Raw genomic sequence first — 20,467 nt, forward strand, 5'->3', positions numbered from 1 at the left:
ATAAAGGCAAAAATTCACACACAAAAACCCACTACTGCTCAAAAACTGGCTGGGATTGCGGTCATAGATAAACAAAAAGAAAAAAAAAGAAAAGAAATTTAAAAAAAAAAAAAATATATATATATATATATATATATATATATATATATATATATATATATATATATATATATATATATATATATATATATATACAACAAAGAGTATAATCCTGCAGCTCCTTTTATGCGCCAGTCAGCCTGATCAAGAGATTTGCTCCAGGTGTGCAGGATCCAGAGCTGACGGACTCTCCTGGAGAGATCTTCTCTGAAAGAGGAACTCACTCATACCAAACACACCAGAATCCTAACAAGGCCTCTGTAATACAATGGAGTGGGTTGTCTATTGGGCTTTTTTTTTTAATGATCGGGTTGCTGGTTCCTCTCATAAGACCTAGCAACACTGCAACAGACATCCAAATCCAACCTCCGTGTGGCTCAAGAACAGCATGGAGATGAGACATGGAATGAATTTAAATCGTCAAGCTGCTGCATCCAGACCTAACATCACTGCAGGCCATGGAAAGCAAACAACCTCTGAAGTTGTTACACAACTCTGTAAGTTGATTTCTTTCTGCAACTCTCAAAGTCAAAGGTTGGGGCACGTATATTGGTCATTGAAAAATGTTTGAACAAGTTCTAGTGGAGAGGAGTTTTTGTCTATAAATATATTTACAACAGTACTTAGTTCCTCCATTTGTGAAAGTTGACATGGTTATGGTTGCATTTAAAGCTGAAACCTTACTGTGGAGGTTAAAAGTTCTGGTCGACATGGAAAGACGAGAACCACTCTGGATAAGGTTGGCTCCAAATATTCATCATTTTCTGACTTATTTTGTTTTTTTTGTATTCAAACATATCTCGGCTTTGCTCTTTTCACCAACACGTTGGCTTCTCTTGAATTAAAGGCAAATTAGTATGATCTCATCTCCTCCATCATGAAGATGCTGGCTTTATTTGTTCTGTTTGTGATAGCTCCCAATAAAGCTACAGGTGAGCAGATACAAAACAAGTAATGTTTCACTCTGATATTTTACTATAAATGGTAACTTCTTTTATCAGCTTGATGAAGATTTCTTTAAGGTTGTCTAAAAAAACGGCACATACACAGTGGTATTAATTAGTTAAAATACATATTGCAAAGAATAGTATCTTTACATAAGCGTATAATTTTTTTTTAGCAATAAATGAGCTGGTAAAGAGGTCTGGTTCTTGTCTTTCTGGCTGGTCTCTGTTCAGTAATCACTCTCTCCGCTACATCCCAACCCCCATGAGTCTGGCTAAAGCTGAGATAACCTTGCAGCTCGTTTTAAACATTATTCCCCCAGACACTCTTTGGTCTGATTTGGTTTTCTTCATTAGGAGCACCACCAAATTCAGGGCGTGGTAAAAGCCACCAACATTTCAGTTGAAATGACGCCTGGAAAGGAGGCTCTGATGCACAAGAGATCATTTTAATTGGTACAAAGTGATATTTCGTCATACCAAGATTATTTTACTTCTTCGCTTCACCCTTAGGTCGTGAACGGATGAAGCCCTTTCCAGTACTTAAACTGGAAAACAACCAATCCAATATAGATAGATAGATAACAGTCCACTCATTATGACTAAATGGAGCTTACGGTCTTTTTAAATTTGCGTCAAATATTCGCCAGCATAATGCTATTAGTTTCCCAGAGGAACAACCGCATTAATAAAATCTAACGTCCTAAGGTTTATTGTTTTTACTGAGCAAATCACTCTGTAAAATGTTATTTTCTCAAATAATGTTTTGTTTAACTCATGATTTGCATTGTAAATGGGTTGAAACACATGCCATTTGTTGTTCTAAATTAGGTAAGCTAATTTAACCTCATTCCACATTCTTTAAGATGAACTTTGGTTCTCTAACTTAGATCTGCAGTGAACCAGGATTCACTGAATCATGATGATGGTTTTCAACCATTTTATTAGTATTTCTGTTTCTTTTGTGTGTACATAGTTCCTTAGCTTCTTTTTATCTTAGTTTTGCTTAGTAGTGTTATGTTTCACTAGCCTAGTAGAGAGGATTTGTTGATTGAAATATAGTGTTAATTTGGATAAACAGCATTAATGGCAACACTTATCAAGTTTGTTTGACCTCATTTCCATAATTTTAAGTAAAATAATTTCTGCCTCACTAAATCCCCTGCCTTCTGGAGTATGAAAAGTGGTTAAAATGGACATCAAGTCCCGCTATCCCATGCTAAGGAAATTGGGGGAAAATGTTGCATATTGACATGGTTAGGATAATTGTTCTTTTCTTAAATTTTACTACTTTAAAGTTAAGACTTTCACATTTGAGAGAAAATGCCATTATTAGCAACAGATATGTGATTCCTCAAGGTAATTGATTGCATGTCACCCATGCTGCCAAAGAAGCTGGTTTCAGGAATTGCCACCATTTTGCTCTGTTAGCCACACCCAGGATGTCATCTCTACAGCACAGTAGAACTATCATAGGAAAAAAATCCATTAGAGGTCTAGATGCCATGTCCCACACAGTGGGCAAATGTTATTTGGTGGGTCTTAGGAGAGCAAATCAACTTTTGTAATTTTTTTTATTTATTTATTTTTTTGTTTATCTCAGGCTGCTGAATGTGTTTGGACGATTTGTTGCGTTATCTTGATCACCCTTCTGTCTGAACCAAGAAAATCTGACTTGACACCAGAGTTCACAGAGATGTCAAAAACATACAGCGGGCATCTGTTTTAGTTTGGTTTCCCAGATAACCTAAAGCCTTTCCTTCCTTCATTCATTCTCTTATCTTTTCTATTACAATTATTTGTGCTTTTTAAATAATTAAGCTGGCATCTGTTGTTTATCTGTGTTCCTCAGCTTTGCAAGCTAAAGTTTTGATCTATGAAAAATGGAATAAAAAGTGTTTTTTTTTTTTTTGGGGGGGGGGGGGGGGGTTTCTCTGCTGCCCAGTTTGTATATCTCAATAAGGTTTTTAATAGGGTTTTGTTTTGACATTCCAGTGAGCAAACACCTTTTAAAATTGCTTGGAGGTTTTTTTGCATGTTTTCACTAGTATATTATCTAAATTTCTTTGGTGAGCTCCACGTCTTTGATAACTCTTGCTGAGCCACTCCAAGCCATTTAGCGTTCTTAAAGTGATTAGAAATAAATCCCTAAAATATGAGAGTACTTTAAATGTAAAAGGAGAAAGAGATAATATAACGATAATATTATAAATGTTTTTTATGAGGCTCTGGACTACAGTTTCTATAAACACTTTACCTAATCTACGTTAGGACAATGAAAAATAACACCAGCAGTAGTGGTCACATATATAATATTTGAAAATTATTCACTGATAAGAGATGGCTGGACAAACACACGAGGCATTGCTAACGTTTTTGTCTCTACTTTTGTGAGTTCTCCTTTTTTTTTTTTTTACAGAAGGTTAGAACACACAAGAAATTAGATGGTATTTATGATTGATTTTTGTCACTGGCTAAATGGCCAATTAGAAAGTTTTATTGACATAAATCAGAACGTTCTTTGGCACTCGGACCCCAGCAGAAGGCGTGAAAGCTGCGAATGTCTGTGAACTTGGATGTTCATTTTAGGATTAGGATCAGTGAAATCTTCCCCCAGGGTCCAGACACTGGAGGTGGAGGCTGGAGGAGAAAAAGGAAGGCAGTTGGAGCCTGCGAGAGGGGAGGAGGAGATGAGGTGGAGGTCCGTCGAAGCTCAGCTGAAGATCAGGAGAATCCATGGATGTAGAGATTATAAGTAAAGACTTGCAGGATGATTGGCTGAAGACGGATGAAGACTTGATGCTGATTGGCTGGAGCACAGGCACATCACCCAACAATCAGGGGATGATGCCGTGCATGGAGTGAGTCTTCCAGTTTGAATTTGCGTCTAAACGTCATATCTCCTTTGTTGCGATATGATCTTATATCAATTTGTCTTGATGATGATACGATATTTGCCGATATAACTGTTACGATTTCTGACTAATGCAATCAATATTATGGATATTATGCAATATTATCCGGCATCTAACACTATTATTTACATTAAAAAACTTGCTAAAAAATATGATTAAACCATTTTATTTCTGAGCTCTCACGTGTATTAGGCATTTAATTGGGAAAAAACATTATTCTAATTTTAAAATGATACTAACACGTCAACTGTTAACTATATTTTTATGCCTGAATTTCAAAATAAAGGAGTATCTTAAAAATTTTCATCAATGCAATTGGTTCTTTAATCACTGAAACGTTCCATCGTTGTGGATCGATGTACTGTTACACCCCTACTAAATAAGAAAGCCCAGCAAAATAAAGGGAGTCTGAATTCTAACAAACCTTCATGCAGAGCAAGCATTTTTAAAGAAAATGTTTTTTTTTTTTTTTGTTTTTTTTTTTTGCTGTCACCTTTGGGTCATGTTGCAAGTGTCTCAGACATCACATTTTCTGATCTTTGTTTAATTGTGCCACCTGCTGGTGTTTGCTGGTCACTGCAGGATGCTTGATCTGAATTTGTACCTCTTGTTTTAACCTTGCACACTGTTTGTGCTCTGAGAAAGCTGAAAGTACCTGGTTTAACTCCTGCAGACAGTGGCTGTGAGCAAGACCCTCAGCCCTAGAATGCTCCCAGAGGTGTCAAGTAAATTTGGGTTATTTATAGTTTACCGGAGTAGTTATTCTTTAGCCTACTTTTTACTTCTACTCCTTACATTTTCATGCAAATATCTGAACTTTCTACTATTTACATTTTGAAAATAGTCTCATTACTTCAATTCTATGTCACTTTGTTTTTCCTTCTGGCTTATCAAAAAAAAAGATAAATAACGCCACCCCGGCAGAGTGAATTTGATTGTAGATGGAGGCAGCCAAATTGTTTGCTAAAAGCCTCCCAAAAAAAGCCTAAGAAGAAGAAACATCAAAGAACAGGGCTTTTTTAGGCTTCTTTTTCTTTATTTTTTTTGATTAACCACATGGATTAATAATTCATTTTGACAGCACTATCTACTGTATATAGACAACCATACCAAGGTTTTTGTAATATGAGGGCACAAGGGTAATGCACTCAATTTCTTGTCCAGTTTTTTTGCTGCTAAGCTGCACAAGACTGCAGCTAAGCTGCACAAAACTCATATTCCAATAATAACAAATAGGAGGTTATTGATAATACGTCTCTGAAGTTTTACTTTTTGCACCAAGACGTATAGTCAACGAGACATCAGATCTTCTGCTCTATGAAACCCATGTTGATGCTCAGTATTGAACCCATATGGACCTTTTTAATATTTTTGCATTGTACTAAATGGTTTGTTTTCAATGGAAACATGTGGGCCAAACTGCTTATCCCAGCGTATTTCAACATTAACATTATAATATATAGTAATAATTACCTTTTAGAAATATGTCTTTTGTTGGGGAGGGGGGTAGTGCATTAAAGGCATCTCTGGCGTGCGAAGTCTAAGCTTTTGTCCTTAATGGAACTCTTTCACTTTAGTACTTTAAGTAGCTAGTAGCTTTAAGTAGCTATGAAATTGTTGGGGGGGGGTAGTGCATTAAAGGCATCTCTGGCGTGCGAAGTCTAAGCTTTTGTCCTTAATGGAACTCTTTCACTTTAGTACTTTAAGTAGCTATGAAACTGGTCCTTTTTTATGCTTTTAGCTGAGTAAAAAGTTTGAGTTGATACTTCTGCAGAAATATTCTTAAAACCCTTATATCTATACTTCCGCTTGAGTAATAAATGTGAATACTTTTGACACCTCCGTATGCTTTTGGGCACTGGACAGGGGAGCTCCCTGAACGGATCCGTTGAATGAGGGCAAATTTTTTGGAATGTTTGTCGCAATGGCAGCTTCTGCAGCCGAGGATTGGAACGCCAAGGTCCCCGCCCTCTACTGCTACCCGTTACACAATGCACCCGACCCCTTTGGCCCCTCCAACAGGTGGTGAGCCCGCTGGAAGGGGGACCCATGTCGCCTCTTCGGGCTGAGCCCGGCCGGGCTCCATGGGCAAAAGCCCGGCCACCAGACGCTCGCCAACTAGCCCCACCTCCAGGCCTGGCTCCAGAGTGGGGCCCCGGTGACCCGTGTCCGGGCGAGGGAACACGAGGTCCAATAATCGTACTCATCATAAGGGCATTTTGGGCTGCGCTTTGTCTGGTCCCTCACCTAGGACCTGTCTGCCTTGGGTGACCCTACTAGGGGCTTAAAGCCCCTGACAGCATAGCTCCTAGGATCATTGGGACACTCAAACCCCTCCACCACGGTAAGGTGGCAGCCCAGGGAGGGGCTTCTGTTGCGGAAGCAGAGCCTGAGGACTCTGGGTCGGGTTCTCCCATCTCTGGTACTGAGGTTGCTGAGGTTGTTAAAAAGCTCCTCGGTGGCAAGGCCCCGGGGGTGGATGAGATTCGCCCGGAGTACCTTAAGGCTCTGGATGTTGTGGGGCTGTGTTGGTTAACGCAGCTCTGCAACATTGCGTGGACATCGGGGGCAGTTCCCCTGGATTGGCAGACTGGGGTGGTGGTCCCCCTATTTAAAAAGGGGGGACCGGAGGGTGTGTTCCAACTACAGAGGAATCACACTCTTAAGCCTCCCTGGTAAGGTCTATTCAGGGGTTCTGGAAAGGAGGGTCCGTCGGATAGTCGAATCTCGGATTCAGGAAGAGCAGTGTGGTTTTTTTCGTCCTGGCCGTGGAACACTGGACCAGCTCTATACCCTCAGCAGGATTCTGGAGGGGGCATGGGAGTTTGCCCAACCAGTCTACATGTGCTTTGTGGATCTGGAGAAGGCATTCGACCGTGTCCCCTGAGGGATCCTGTGGGGGGTACTCCGGGAGTATGGAGTACCGGGCCCTTTAATAAGGGCTGTCAGGTCTCTGTACGACCGGTGTCAGAGTCTGGTCCGCATTGCCGGCAGTAAGTCGGACTCGTTTGCGGTGAGAGTTGGACTCCGCCAAGGTTGCCCTTTGTCACCGATTCTGTTCATAACTTTTATGGACAGAATTTCTAGGCGCAGCCACGGTGTTGAGGGGATCCGTTTTGGTGGCCTTAGGATTGCGTCTCTGCTATTCGCGGATGACGTGGTCCTATTGGCTTCATCAGGGCGTGATCTACAGCTCTCACTGGAGCGGTTCGCAGCCGAGTTGGATGCAGCCGGGATGAAAATCAGTGCCTCCAAATCTGAGACCATGGTCTTGAACCGGAAAAGGGTAGAGTGCCTTCTCCGGGTTGGGGAGGAGGTGCTGCCCCTAGTGGAGGAGTTCAAGTATCTTGGGGTCTTGTTCACGAATGAGGGGAGGATGGAGCGGGAGATCGACAGGCGGATTGGTGCAGCGTCTGCTGTGAAGCGGGCGCTGTACCGATCCGTTGGGGTTAAGAGAGAGCTGAGCCAAAAGGCGAAGCTCTCGATTTACCGGTCGATCTACGTTCCTACCCTCATCTATGGTCACGAGCTTTGGGTCGTGACCGAAAGAACGAGATCCCGGATACAAGTGGCTGAAATGAGTTTTCTCCGTAGTGTGTCTGGGCTCTCCCTTAGAGATAGGGTGAGGAACTCAGTCATCTGGGGAAGACTCAGAGTAGAGCCGCTGCTCCTCCACGTCGAGAGGAGCCAGTTGCGGTGGCTCGGGCATCTGGTCAGGATGCCTCCTGGACGCCTCCCTGGTGAGGTGTTCCGGGCACGTCCCACCGGGAGGAGGCCCAGGGGAAGACCCAGGACACGCTGGAGGGACTATGTCTCCCGGCTGGCCTGGGAACGCCTTGGGATTCCTCCTGAGGAGATGGCCCAAGTGGCCGGGGAGAGGGACGTCTGGGCCTCCCTACTGAAGCTGCTACCCCCGCGACCCGACCCCGGATAAGCGGAAGAAGACGGACGGACGGTTTGTCGCAATGACAAAGGTTGTTATTATTATTACCAAAGACTTTTGTCTATTCCTTGTGTCAAAAGTACTGCCTGCTTACCATGTTCTGCCCAGTACTTATTTTGTGAGGCACCCAACTCCAATTTAAATATAATACAGATTTAGCAAAGGCGATTGATCCATATTGAAACTTTTTTTTATTCTTGTTCAAAATTATTACAAATTGAAATGGAATGAAATGGAAAATGTTAGGTACAACAGGAAGTGTTTAACACAGCGTCCTATTGCATTTCTTAGAAATTAAGTCTGCATCTACTCAGACATTGACTGAAAGCAGATTTTGGTGAACTCCAATCTTATTTTTTTTTTTTTAAAGTTAATAAACTTTGCTTAAAAAAAAAAGAGAGACCCAAACTAGATGCCCTCCATTCACTGAGGTAAAGATCTGAAATCCTTCAAATGTCTTGGACCTATAAATACATGGTTAGTTTATTGTTAAAACAAAGAGAAATACAGCTTTTTTTCATGTTTAATTTTTTTGTTGTTGTTGTTATACATTGTTGCTGTGCAAACAATTCTGACTTCACGATTTTAGTCCATGTGGCAAAAGGTGTTATCTCTGATAAATGATTGCCTTTTTATTTTAACCTTCCTCATTATGTCTTTGTGGCTTTAGAGAGCTGGACAGGACCATCAGCGGTCCTTAACCAATCAGCAGGACAGGTCTCTGGTCCTTTGTGTGAAGAAGTAGAGAACGAATACTGCCAGAGGCCTACAATGACCTCCAGTGGCCTGCTGGAAAGTCTCTGACTAAACACTTAGAAACAGGCATGAAGGTATCCTCTACCTCAGTGTCCCCTAAAAGGCCCTGTGCTCACTGTCCGGCACCATGGAGCTCATCAGGCATTTGCTGGAGAACACTAGAAATGTGCAGGTTTGGCAACCGTGCCCTGTTTTTTTCCCAGAGGAGAGCGGGGTCACTCTGAGCTCACATGACAAACATCAAAGGAGCTGGAGAAGCTGCGGTGAACGTTAGGCTGCCTACATTGCTCATCCTGAATAGTTTGGTGGTGGGTGAGTGATGGTCTGGGAGGCATCCTTATGGAGGGACACACAGGCCTGCACAAGATAAACTGTGACACCCCCCCCCCCCCCGATTGCCTTCAAGTACCAGGATAAAACCCTTAGACCCATTGTTAGACCTTTCTCTGGTGCAGTGGGTCCCTATGCATGGTAATGTCTGGGCCCCATACGGTAAGACTATGCAGGTAATGCTGACCAGCTCAGTGGCCACCACTCTCCCATGGGGAAAAAAAATCCTTGTAATTTTGTTTCTGACTTCAAATGAAATGCAAATTGAAATTGAATGCAACATTTAAAAACAAGTACCTTCCGGTACTTTTGGAAGGCAAGGGGGATGAACAACCGTATCATCCATGTGCCTACTTAAATTAAAAAGATAATCCCTGAACACAGTGTTTCTGATCCGCTACGCATTGAGAAGCTGATGCAAGTGCGTTATATTAATGTTTCTGTTGTTGCACAAGACAAACCTGGTAGAAAAATATGACTAAATAAGGTAATGTCAATAAACATGTCAAGAGAGCCTCCGTTAAAAATTTGCAGAAGTGGAGAACTTTCGTTTGTGAGGTAGATTGGTCACTGATTAATTTATATAAGTCATGTTTTTTATGTCTCCCACCTATGTTTAAACCAGTATCAGTGTTAAGTGCTTGTTCATCCTTAAGTTCTTCTTTTTTCCATTAAAACAGGTCTTTGTAGCAGCACCACTACACCGAAACGACATTTCGTATAAATATTGCACTTTTTGCACAGTATCTGCTGAGTACACTTCCTTAATGTAACTATGGGTCTGAAGTTTTGTTAATTTTTAAATACATGTTTGACCAAAGTTAAGTCAAGAAGAAACCATTTGTGACTTTAGCAACCATTTAACTCAAACACTCCGATGTTTATGGCAATGCAAGCCGTCACAGGCTTTTTCTGTCAAAGTACTTCTCCAGGTGCAATTTTTTACATTTCTCTAAAGAGAATAATAGAAAAAAGGAAGAAATGGAACAAAACACATATGATAAATTTAAGTATAGTGTTTTTGGCTCTGTCCAAACACAATACGACCAAAAATAATCAAAGATTTAATTAAAGTGATTTTTGAGTTGTTTAATCATTTAAATTAATTGACATGGCGACTGTGCCCCTTGGCAGGGCTCTTAACTCCACATTGCCTACTGATCTGTGTATCAATGCATAAATGTGTGGCTGGGTCGTTGTGGCTCTAGTGCAAAGTAGTTTGGGTCGTCAAAAAGACGAGAAAAGCAAAATCCAGTCTGTTTTACTTCCGCCCTGAGTTTGATCGTCTGACCTTTTTATGAGAACTTTCACGTAAGAGGAGTAACCTTTCTGACAACACAGAGAAAGAGGAAGAACAAACGTTTCTTCTTGCTTATATTCTGGCTTTCCTTCAATGCGCAAACAGTCTGCGTTGCCCAGCTCACCCTACAACATCAGACTGAAGCTACCAGCATCTTCCACCTTCAAGATGAGAGCCCTGCGTCTTTCAGCATCCATCTGTGCCTTGATGGTTCTGACTAACGCCCTCGGTGAGTTTTTGCAAGTTTTACTTTCATTGACCAATACTAACTTCATTTATTACATTTTAATTTGACAACCAAAGTTTAAACCTACATATACCATGAAGTACTAAAGGAAGTTATTCAATTATTTCAAACTTAACTAATTTATTTCTTATAATGTTGAAAAGCATCACTAAGTCAGATTTAAGGAATTAATAACTTCTCTCAAACTGTCCAGCTGTTCCAGAAGCAAAGTCGGATGATGACGAAACAGGTCAGTGGATAGAGTTCTCACCTTTACAGCATTTTGTCATATTTACACATATGTGCACCTTTTGATTAATTACATATTTTATTGAAATATATTCAATTTTATAAGATCAAAAATATGTATCATTTTACATATGTTGAATCCCTTTGGGGGATTATTTTGCTTATTAAAACTTGTTTTTTTGTTCAAATGTTTTTGAAATGCCCCATATTAAGTTGGCCTATTTTCTTTTATCACGCTTGGATTTATGATGTCTCCTAATACTTAATTACATGCTTTAAATTTAAATCATTTAACATAAACTATTTTGTACCTAAATTAGAGTAGTATTGAGTGATTAGATGAATATAAATTATAAAACTAATTTCATTATTTACTTTAAGTATTTTATGTGAACAAAAGATGAAGGTAATAAAAAAAAATTAGTTTTACAAAAAGACAAGTTAAAATTGAGGGGCTAATCCAGGCTTCAACGCTCTCGACAAGCATTAGGTTAACAGTCATGGAGAACTTCTTGACTGAACACTCAATGAACATTTCTCCTTTGCAAATCATTGATTTTATTTCTATTTCCCATTTTGTTAAAATAAATCATGTCTTCACTCTCTCACTTATAGTTTGGACATTACAGTCAGGCAGTCTTTTAGACAGCTCAGGGGTCCTATCAGTAGTGATACAGGGTACCATAATGCTTTGAATATCCGTTAAGTGGAGCGGCTTGTTGCTAACCAAAGTCGTACTTATCAATTTTAACAGATTTTTGAGTATATTGTACCACATAAAATCATTCAGTAAGCAAAACGATGACTACATATCAGGCGCACCATACATTTTTATGAAATTGTGAAAAGATTTAAAGTGTGCCTTAAAGTCCAAAATACGGTAAAAATAGTAGAACAGATCTGATTAGTATGTGTAAACTGTTTATATTGAGAAGCCTTTAAAATGCTTTCAACCTCAACAACCCGAAGATCTAACAGGAGTCTCCATGTGAACTGTTTATTCTCAGCGGAGATCAACCTGGAGAAGAGGTCACCCTATTGCTCCCGTGGTTGGACCAGATTCAACGGTCGCTGCTTCCGCTACATTGCAACCCCCATGAGTTGGTCCACAGCCGAGGTAGTAAAAGGCCTCTGATCCTGCATATCATTCCATTTTATTTTAGCGCGTGTGACGTATTGGGTAAAAGGAGTATCTCACTTCTGTATTTGAACACCATGTGTAGAAAAACTGTCGGTCCATGAATGCAAACCTTGCATCGGTCCAAAACATCGGGGAGTACTACAAGATCCAGAAGCTGATATTAATGAGAAGTAACAAGTACACAGAGACCTGGATCGGAGGCAGCGATGCACAGCAGGTATTTCACTTATCAAAATATTTCTAGTGTTCTTCAATACAATTGAATTATTACATTTTAGCTCCCCCCCCCCCAGGAGAGACTGTGGTTATGGAGCGATGGTACTCCTTTCCGCTTTACATTCTGGTGTTCTGGAAAGCCCAATAACTTACGTACGCAGAATTGCTTACGCATGAACTATAGAGGTAAGACTATGTTTTACTTGAAGAAAAAGCCTTGTTCAGAGTGGTTTATTTTTGTGCTTTTGACCTTGCATGTTTTTTATCAGTAATTCAGGCTCTATTAGACTAATTGGACAAATACTATTGCTCTTCTTTTGTTCTTTGCAGGTCAGAGGTGCTGGGCTGACTTTCAGTGCTACTACCTAAGGCCTTCTGTCTGTGCCAAGAAGGCCTGGCCAATCCTGGGCTGAGTGCATTTCTTTGGTTCATTAAAGTCTTTAAATCTCTTTTCATTGCTCTATCGCTGTCAGGCAACTTAAAGAAATCCCCAACATGCAACATTTACAGATTGATGACTGTCTCTTTGGTCTTGCGCATCAAAAAACGGTCAACTTAATTTGTTGTTGTGATACCGCTTTTCTGCACGGCTTTACTCTGTGAAAAATAAAACGCTCAAGCAAGAAGAAGATGAAAGTTGTCTGTTTTTGTTTAATCACAAGATAACCACCTTAAAAAGCAGAAGTATGACTAAGAGTTTATTTGTGACACCTATAACCATAGTTTAAACGTATAGCAGGGAAAAAAAAGAAGTGCGACAAATGATGGATCATGCTGGATTTACATAACACTTATTGTCTTCTTTCATCATTTGGTTCATCATGAAACTGCAAATCTAATGAGAAGTGTCACAGACCACCTAATTTAAAAGAAACCCACAATGTTTCCTTCAAGTTTTTTTTTTTTTTTTTTAGCTCTGAATCATCACACCAGCTGAAATGTCCCCTTACAGTAAAACATCTTCCCCCGTCTCGGCTTGACTGAGCTTGGTTTTATTTTATTGTTTTATCTTCCATAAAACATATCTGGGTCTGGAACAATGAAGCTGAGACCATCTGTCATGTTTGATCCTTCCTCAGCCTGGAAATATTGTTGTTGGATTTGTGTTGAGAGACAGTTTTATTTAGGAAATACATTTACAAAAAATTAACTGAATCATTCTTTTGCCCCCTGGACTTAATTACTGCAATATAACAACTATAGTTGTTGTGCCTCCCTTAATTTTAAAGGAAGATTTGCTGGTAACAAGATATTTCCCCACAATATATTAGCAATAATATTTTATTACACAGTCTGACATGAAATCCGAATAAACATTTTCTTTATTACTAAAGTTACAAAGGTTTCTACCTATTAAATGCAATAACCATGAGAGATTGTTTTTCTTTATTTTATTATTTATTCATGTCTGAAGTTTACATTCAAAGATTATGATTCCTTTAATTAGTTTGAGAATGCACAGAAAAGGATACAAAGTTTTTGTTTTGTTTTTTTAAAACTTTTTGTCATAGGCTGATATCAATTATTAAAGTAAAATGGCGGAACACCGGTATAAGTATTTTAAGGTACTCCCCCAAACAAGAAGAAACAACTACGCTAAAATCAACATAAAAAAAGACATATTACAGTTTGACAATTGACTCTGAGACAAAGACATTCAGTTCTGGAGACATGTCCTGTGGTATTATGAAACTGAAAGGTTTATAATGACATGTTTTTCTGTAAATGTAACAGGAAAACAGCTTTCAAGCTTGAGAACACCATCCCAAGTGTGAAGTATGGGGGTGGCAGCATCATGATGTGGGGTATTTTGCTGCAGTAGGGATGGCTGAACATCACAAAACAGATGGTGAACATCCTGAATACGTCAAGACAGGCTAACAAAAACCATGCTAAACACTGATGAAATGGAAGTAAATGAATTTAAATTAAAATAATTTGAGAAATGTACACAACAAATAAAAAAAAATAATTTGAATGTTACCCACATTTTCTGGAATTTAGTGAACAAAAAAACTGAGGTAACAGAAGTGACTTTAAACGGGAAAAGTTAAATTTCAGTCGGGAGAAAGAATGGTTCTTATACCAACATTTTGCTGTTCTCGTCATTTGATAAATGAATGCAGCAGGCTGGAAATATATGAAATGTGTGTGTTTAAATGAGCTTCACAATTAAAGTTGATTTAACATTTGATTTAAATGTAAATCAAATGGGGTAAAAAAAATACTGTTTTCATTGTAATTTTCCCAGCAGACCGGTTTTCAAAATATATTCTTCATCATAATTTAATAGTGTTTGCAATTTACTCACTCGTTTCACCTCCTGCCAGTGGCCTTGCAGCTGTGTACATTTTACTTTCAGATTCATCAAGACAATTCATCATCAGATAACAGCAGTCTTGTCCCGGATGTCATTATTGTCCTTTTGTTTACTTCTCACGCAAAGTTCAGTCAGCTGCTGACATTCTAGAGAGGCTGTATTTCATCCTCTGACAATCACAAAGATAACTATTGTATAAAAAGCCCAACCATATGACTGTAGGACTGGTGAAAGAGGAACTGTTAGAACTCCTCAACAAGGAAGCTTGATCCTCATTTAGTTTCAGCCCTGAACCAAACCTTTCGTTGATACCTGCAGGTAAGATGTTATTTATATAGATATGTCATTTTAAAAGTAACATTTCAGATATCAGAACAATGAATTTGTAAATCTGATATATACACACATTTTAGATTAACACGCTACAGATAAGAAAAAATACATCAGCTTAATTTTAACAATGCCATTCATGATACCAATGTAAAATGTACATTAGAATAGCAGTTTTCTAGGACAAAAAACAGACTCATTGATACAAAGAGAAAGAAAACATAGATAAAGAGCTTTGAAGATTATTTCAAAGACTACGTTCCAAAGAGTTTAAATGGGATATGGATCTACATTTTTTTTTTTTTCAAATTGTGAAAGAGACTATTAAGATTAAGGTGAATTGGAAGCAGTTGGAACAATTATAGTTGTAAAAGAAACAAAATAGGAGGCAGCAAACTTCACAACTGAAGAACTATTTAGTTTGGGAAAATCAAAGAATATAAACTAAGAGAGCCATTAAACAATATTTGTAGATGAATGTAGTAGTTAAACATACAGTCCTTATTCTTTTGTGTGTGCAAATTTAATAGTGTGATTATTTTCATTTGCTTTGTTGTAACTTTTACATGTAATGTGTAAAACATTTGCAGCTAAAAATATGTTTGATTCAGTTTCATTGGCTGTGATATTTTTTGAAAATATAACATTGTAAAATACCTCTACATTTCTTTTAGCGGGCATTTTTTTATACTTTTTACAGCCTTTTCAGTTATGTTTAGGCTTGTTGAATCCAAAAAATTGTTTCATTCTCCATCATATCTAACATCCAGAGACATTAAAAAAAGAATGAAAGTAAGAAAGCAAGCAAGTGAGCAGCCAAGAGAAGCTGAAGACTCCTGTCTAAATTATTAATAATAATGCATAACTCACTATCCAACCCAGTAATGGGTTGGCAGACAAACATTGCCCCCTGGTGGTCTCCGTGTTACTTTGAAGTAAAAAGTATGGAGTAGGAAAATAACTCTAAGATGTCCCTTTTTATGTACTCAACAGCAAAAGTAAGTTGTTACTACTCACCTCTGGTACACAAAAAACAAAAAACAAAAGTGACAGCAAGATATCTGGCTCCAACATGATTTCATAAAGTGAATACTTCTCTAATTTATTCAAAGAGGAGAAGGAAGTCAGTTTGGAGAGCTAACAAACTGGCACACCACAATGATATTTAGGAGTCCACCGTCATAAGCCAAGGCTGCCCGTAATTTGCCGTAGTGGCAAAAACCTATTAGTGACAAAAGCAGTGCTGTGGAAAATTTTTATTGATGTGTGTAACTCTGATCCTATCTTGTCCAGATGCACCTGCATAACTTTCCTGTGTGAAAGAAGCTCTCATGCTTAGACGGAAATATTGTGCTTTCTTTAGCCAGGGACTCGGAGAGTTGTGTTAGGTAAGAACTGGATCGGACCAGTGTCTGGGCTCGTATGTTCTCAGATGAATGCTACTCCTACTTCCTAAGTTAAACCCAGAATGTATAAAAGTATAGTGCGGCCTTTGGCTCTGTTTCCTGGCTGCGTTGGGGGACAAAGACATTCAAACGCTCAATGCCTTTGAATTATATTAGCGAAAGATAAAGATTGCATCTTTCGCCTAATTAAATCAGTAGTGTGCTTTCCTCCTTGATAACTATTAATATCTACCACAAGCTCCAATTGGAAAAAAAAAACTCATTTTCAAAGTCACTATAGTTTATTCTCTACATCTGATCTGCACAAGAATGCATCAGCATTTTTTCCATCCAATAACAGTGTAACCATGACAATATATTAGCAAACTACTGGCTGCGCAATGATTGCCTTTTCCTCATGTTGTACTTGTGATGGTTTGACTGCACCACGGCCCTGTTGATGTCAACACCTATTTGGGTTGGCTGTTCCATTAAAAGAAACATTGCTTTTGTATTTGTGGTTAAGGAGAAATCCTTCTCCCTACTTGAGCTTAAATGAAGCTCATCCACTTCTTTAGTATGGCTAACTCAGAAGTCTCCCGTGTTTGTTGTATTGTGCACTATATTCCATAATATGATGATATATGGACATGAAAATATTCTTTCCATAACCAATATGAAGCTAATGGGTTATGCTTGTGTTGGGAGTTTTTCATTATACATATAGAAATTCAACAATAGGTAAAAAACCTTCTATCTTGTTTCATTTTCCCAGCAGATTTCTCCATGGAGGGTTTGCTTGTCAAGATACTCTGTCTGCTGTATTACAGCATCACAGTCTTCTTTGTGCTCATTCTTTTGCGGAGAATAGGGGTTTGAAATCCAGAGATTTCAAAGGAGTGACAGCAACGCTGGTAGGTTTTGAAATTCTTGTTTTTATATAATAATAATACGGGGCCGTAAGTTGCGCAAAAAAGCTGATCGCTTTTGGTATTCACTTTTGACATTAACACTGCCTCCTCACTGCACAACAGAGACCATATTATACCTCCAAAACCTCAGAAAATTTGAATTTGTTGTCATGGCCCCTTTAAACTAATTCAAGAACTAAAGCTGGTTTGGGTTCAGTCAGTTCACAATCCAAACAAGAGGGGGAAATAAAAAATTAAATTTTTTTAAAGAAATCTGTCCTTTTTTAATAATTTGTCGAATTTGATATTTGACTTTTGACTAACTGGATTAAAAAGCTCTACATCCCTAGCAAGGGACTCAAGTTGGTGAGTATGAAGACATTCCTCATAATGTGGGTGTAGACCATCTGAAAGGTCACGCTAATGATGTTCCTAAGTTGGTGGAGGCAACTAACATTTGAGGAAGCAAATTAAACTCTTTTCAATTTATGGATGAATAATTATTTCTACTTTATTTACTACAGTCCAGTTAAATTTCATCCCGACTAATAAAAAATGTTGAGATTTATAGCTTCATACAAAACAAAAAGTTCTCAAATACTGAATCAAAGTAAACAAATTATGTACAATAAACAAACTAAACATATTATATTGCAGTCTGGTATTCTTTCTTTATATTACAATAATCATCTTAATAATGACATAAATTAAATGCTTAAAAATCATTCTAATCATTTAAAAGTTGCATTTTCTTTGTCATACCAGTCACATCTTTAAGCTAAACTTTAAATTGAAAACGCTTTTTTGTTCCAAATCTGCCATGGGTGTAACTAATTTTGGGAGCTTAGTTGTAAATTTAGACTAAAAAAGGGCATTCATGCATAATTATCAAAAGCAGGGAGAACAGTTTCCTTTGTTTTGATTCAGATTTTTACATGGCTTAAGCAAAATAAAGTGGTATTATTTTTTTAACAAATGATATGAGATTTTTTTTTAAAGAAATACTGTACATGTCTGTGCACATCAAACAATAGGATAGTAATTATTTTGTTTCATTCTCCCTTATCTCAAACTATATATGTAGTCTCTTTGTCAAGTTTTACAGCCTAAATCTATAGAGAACAGCAGGGGGATTAGGGTAGTGATGAATATTTTATGAAAAGTGAGAAGACATTCAAAACTGTAAATTCCAACAATATCCAGGGACATTAGTTAGCTTTACAGCTCTAGTGAAGGTCACTAATGATATTATCATGGCCTCAGATACTGGAGTCATGGCTTGGACTTGTCTGTACTTGTCCTGTTAGATCTCGGTGCTGCATTTGATACAGTTGATCACAGTATTCTCCTAGAAAGACTTGAGCATACTGTAGCCAATTCTCTTTACTATACATATGCTTCTGATAGGCAAATGTATCTAACAGCATGGGATTAATTTGTATGGTTTGATTGAATTTTACTTTGTAAAGTGCCTTGTGATTTTTTTTTTTTTTTTTTTTTTTTTTTTTTTTTTTTTTTTTTTTTTTTGGCTATATAATGTATAGGTATAATGAAAATTTAATTGAATTGAATTCATTTCCACTGTTATGCTGATGACACTCAGCTATATTTATCCATAAATCTTTATGAATCCAATCAATTACTTCGACTACATGCACGTCTTGATAACGTCAAAATTTGGATGTCTTTAAACTTCCTGCTTTCAAATTCTGTCAAAACAGAAGTTGTAATCTTTAGATAAGAGTTCTCTAAAAATAATTTTCTTAATCATTTACTTAATCTGGATGGCATTACATTAGCCTCTGGTAACTAAAGAAAAAAATGTATGGTGTTATTTTTCACCAAGACATGTCATTTAAATCCCATATTAAACAAGTTTCCAGGGTTTCTTTTTTTCACCTCCAGAATAGTGCTGAAATTAGAAATATTCTGCCCAGGAGTGAGGCTAAAAAGCTAGTCTATTTGTTACTTCTAGGTTGGCCCATTGTAATGCTTTATATTCAGGAAGTCCATGCTGATTCACCAGGAGTGAATGCTGCTTGTCAAGACTTGATGCAACCTGCTGGGTTTCCTTAAAGAGGAAACTTTTTTACAAGTCTGGATATATTATTGAAATTGACTTTGTAAAGAGCCTCAAGATGGCATGTGTTGTGAATTGGTGCTCTATAAATAAAACATTTTGGAAATTTTATTTAATTTTGATCCCGAGGCTAGAAACGGCAAAACATGAAAAAGACAATGCAACAGACAGGCTGCAGAGCTAAAGAATCTGTGATAGAAACTAAAAGGCTCATTTAATGATTGTACAAAACATGATGGCTAGGAAAAAAAGGCTAAAATACCCACACAGAAATTAAACGGTAATGATCAGAGGTAATTAAAGACAGAATAACAAAGCAACATAAATGCTATTTATACATTGAGTTTCTTCTATGTTTTGCTTAATTATTTTCCCTTTTCTTCACAGTATACCTTTGTTGCAGCTTGTTATTGTATGGCATACCAATGCTTGGTATCATTCTGTATGCAATCAGTGTTGCCACGCCAGATTCAACTCACATAGAGCTGTAAGTTACAAATGCATCACATCCCTTCCTTTCATCTTCAAAACACTAAAATCTTCAAAACAAAGATTTTAGTGGCTATTTCACAGCTTTTCCTTTGTTGGTACATAGGTGAGCCACCCTGGTCGCAGATGATCAAAGGAGGAAAGAAAGGTTTACCTACCCGTCTTCAGAAATGAAGCTGATGTCCGAAGCTGTGTTCTGCATCTTTTAATTTATTTTATGTGTGAAATAAAGCTGTGTGGCAATTTTCTATCTGATGTTGCGTAGATATAGTCCTAACTTTCAAGGTTTTCTTGTTCCGTCTGAAGATTATTAAAGGTGTCTGGAAAAGGCTAAAAGGTGCCTTACTATGATGCAAAAGAGATGAAACAAAGTCATGGACAATTTTAATATTGTCCTTTATATTTTAATTTAATGGACAAATATGTCTGGTTTTGGTCTGGGTGATGTCCTTCTGTTTGAGCCTCAAACACAGTTCTTCTGCTTACACTATAGAAAAGTTTACATCTTCATGACCTTATCTGATGATTTTTATGACTGCAAGGCAGGGAAAAGAAAAACAGTTCCCTGGAACTCAATGAAAAGGGAACTGGATTGTTATCCTAACAATACTGTGAGCTAAACTTCCATTTATATCTGCAAGTAAAAGGTATTTTTTGTATATTTGCAATTTAAATCAACATGACATCATAAAATCTGATTTATAAAGTTATTCTACAGTGCAGTGTAACCTTTAGCCACTAGGGGGTGCTTGACAGGTCATTTCCAGATTGAGACCTGCTGAAGGCTCTGCTCTTAACCCATCACCCTTGGGGATTTGCATACTTGCATCCTT

General features: G+C 38.0%; 1 protein-coding gene across 5 annotated transcripts; it reads left to right on the forward strand.

Moving 5' to 3' along the window:
• The first annotated feature begins 238 nt into the window (after positions 1-238).
• LOC118559050 (type-2 ice-structuring protein-like) lies at positions 239-19,965 on the forward strand. 5 transcript variants are annotated; one of them, XM_036129742.1, is made up of 7 exons: positions 239-596; positions 10,393-10,516; positions 10,728-10,763; positions 11,770-11,879; positions 11,986-12,120; positions 12,197-12,305; positions 12,450-12,748. In XM_036129742.1, the coding sequence occupies exons 1-7, from the start codon at positions 558-560 to the stop codon at positions 12,530-12,532; spliced, it is 636 nt and encodes a 211-aa protein (XP_035985635.1). In that variant the 5' UTR covers positions 239-557; the 3' UTR covers positions 12,533-12,748. The 5 variants fall into 5 exon arrangements, 1 of the variants encoding a protein (XP_035985635.1); XR_004928613.1 differs by lacking the exons at positions 10,393-10,516; positions 10,728-10,763; positions 11,770-11,879; ... (1 more) ...; positions 12,197-12,305; positions 12,450-12,748 and adding exons at positions 16,933-17,068; positions 19,533-19,632; positions 19,741-19,965 and having other exon boundaries at positions 250-596; XR_004928612.1 differs by lacking the exons at positions 10,393-10,516; positions 10,728-10,763; positions 11,770-11,879; ... (1 more) ...; positions 12,197-12,305; positions 12,450-12,748 and adding exons at positions 16,930-17,068; positions 19,533-19,632; positions 19,741-19,965 and having other exon boundaries at positions 253-596.
• Positions 19,966-20,467: the final 502 nt, after the last annotated feature.

Source organism: Fundulus heteroclitus, unplaced genomic scaffold (assembly GCF_011125445.2).
Source record: "Fundulus heteroclitus isolate FHET01 unplaced genomic scaffold, MU-UCD_Fhet_4.1 scaffold_211, whole genome shotgun sequence".
NCBI classification, from domain to species: domain Eukaryota; kingdom Metazoa; phylum Chordata; class Actinopteri; order Cyprinodontiformes; family Fundulidae; genus Fundulus; species Fundulus heteroclitus.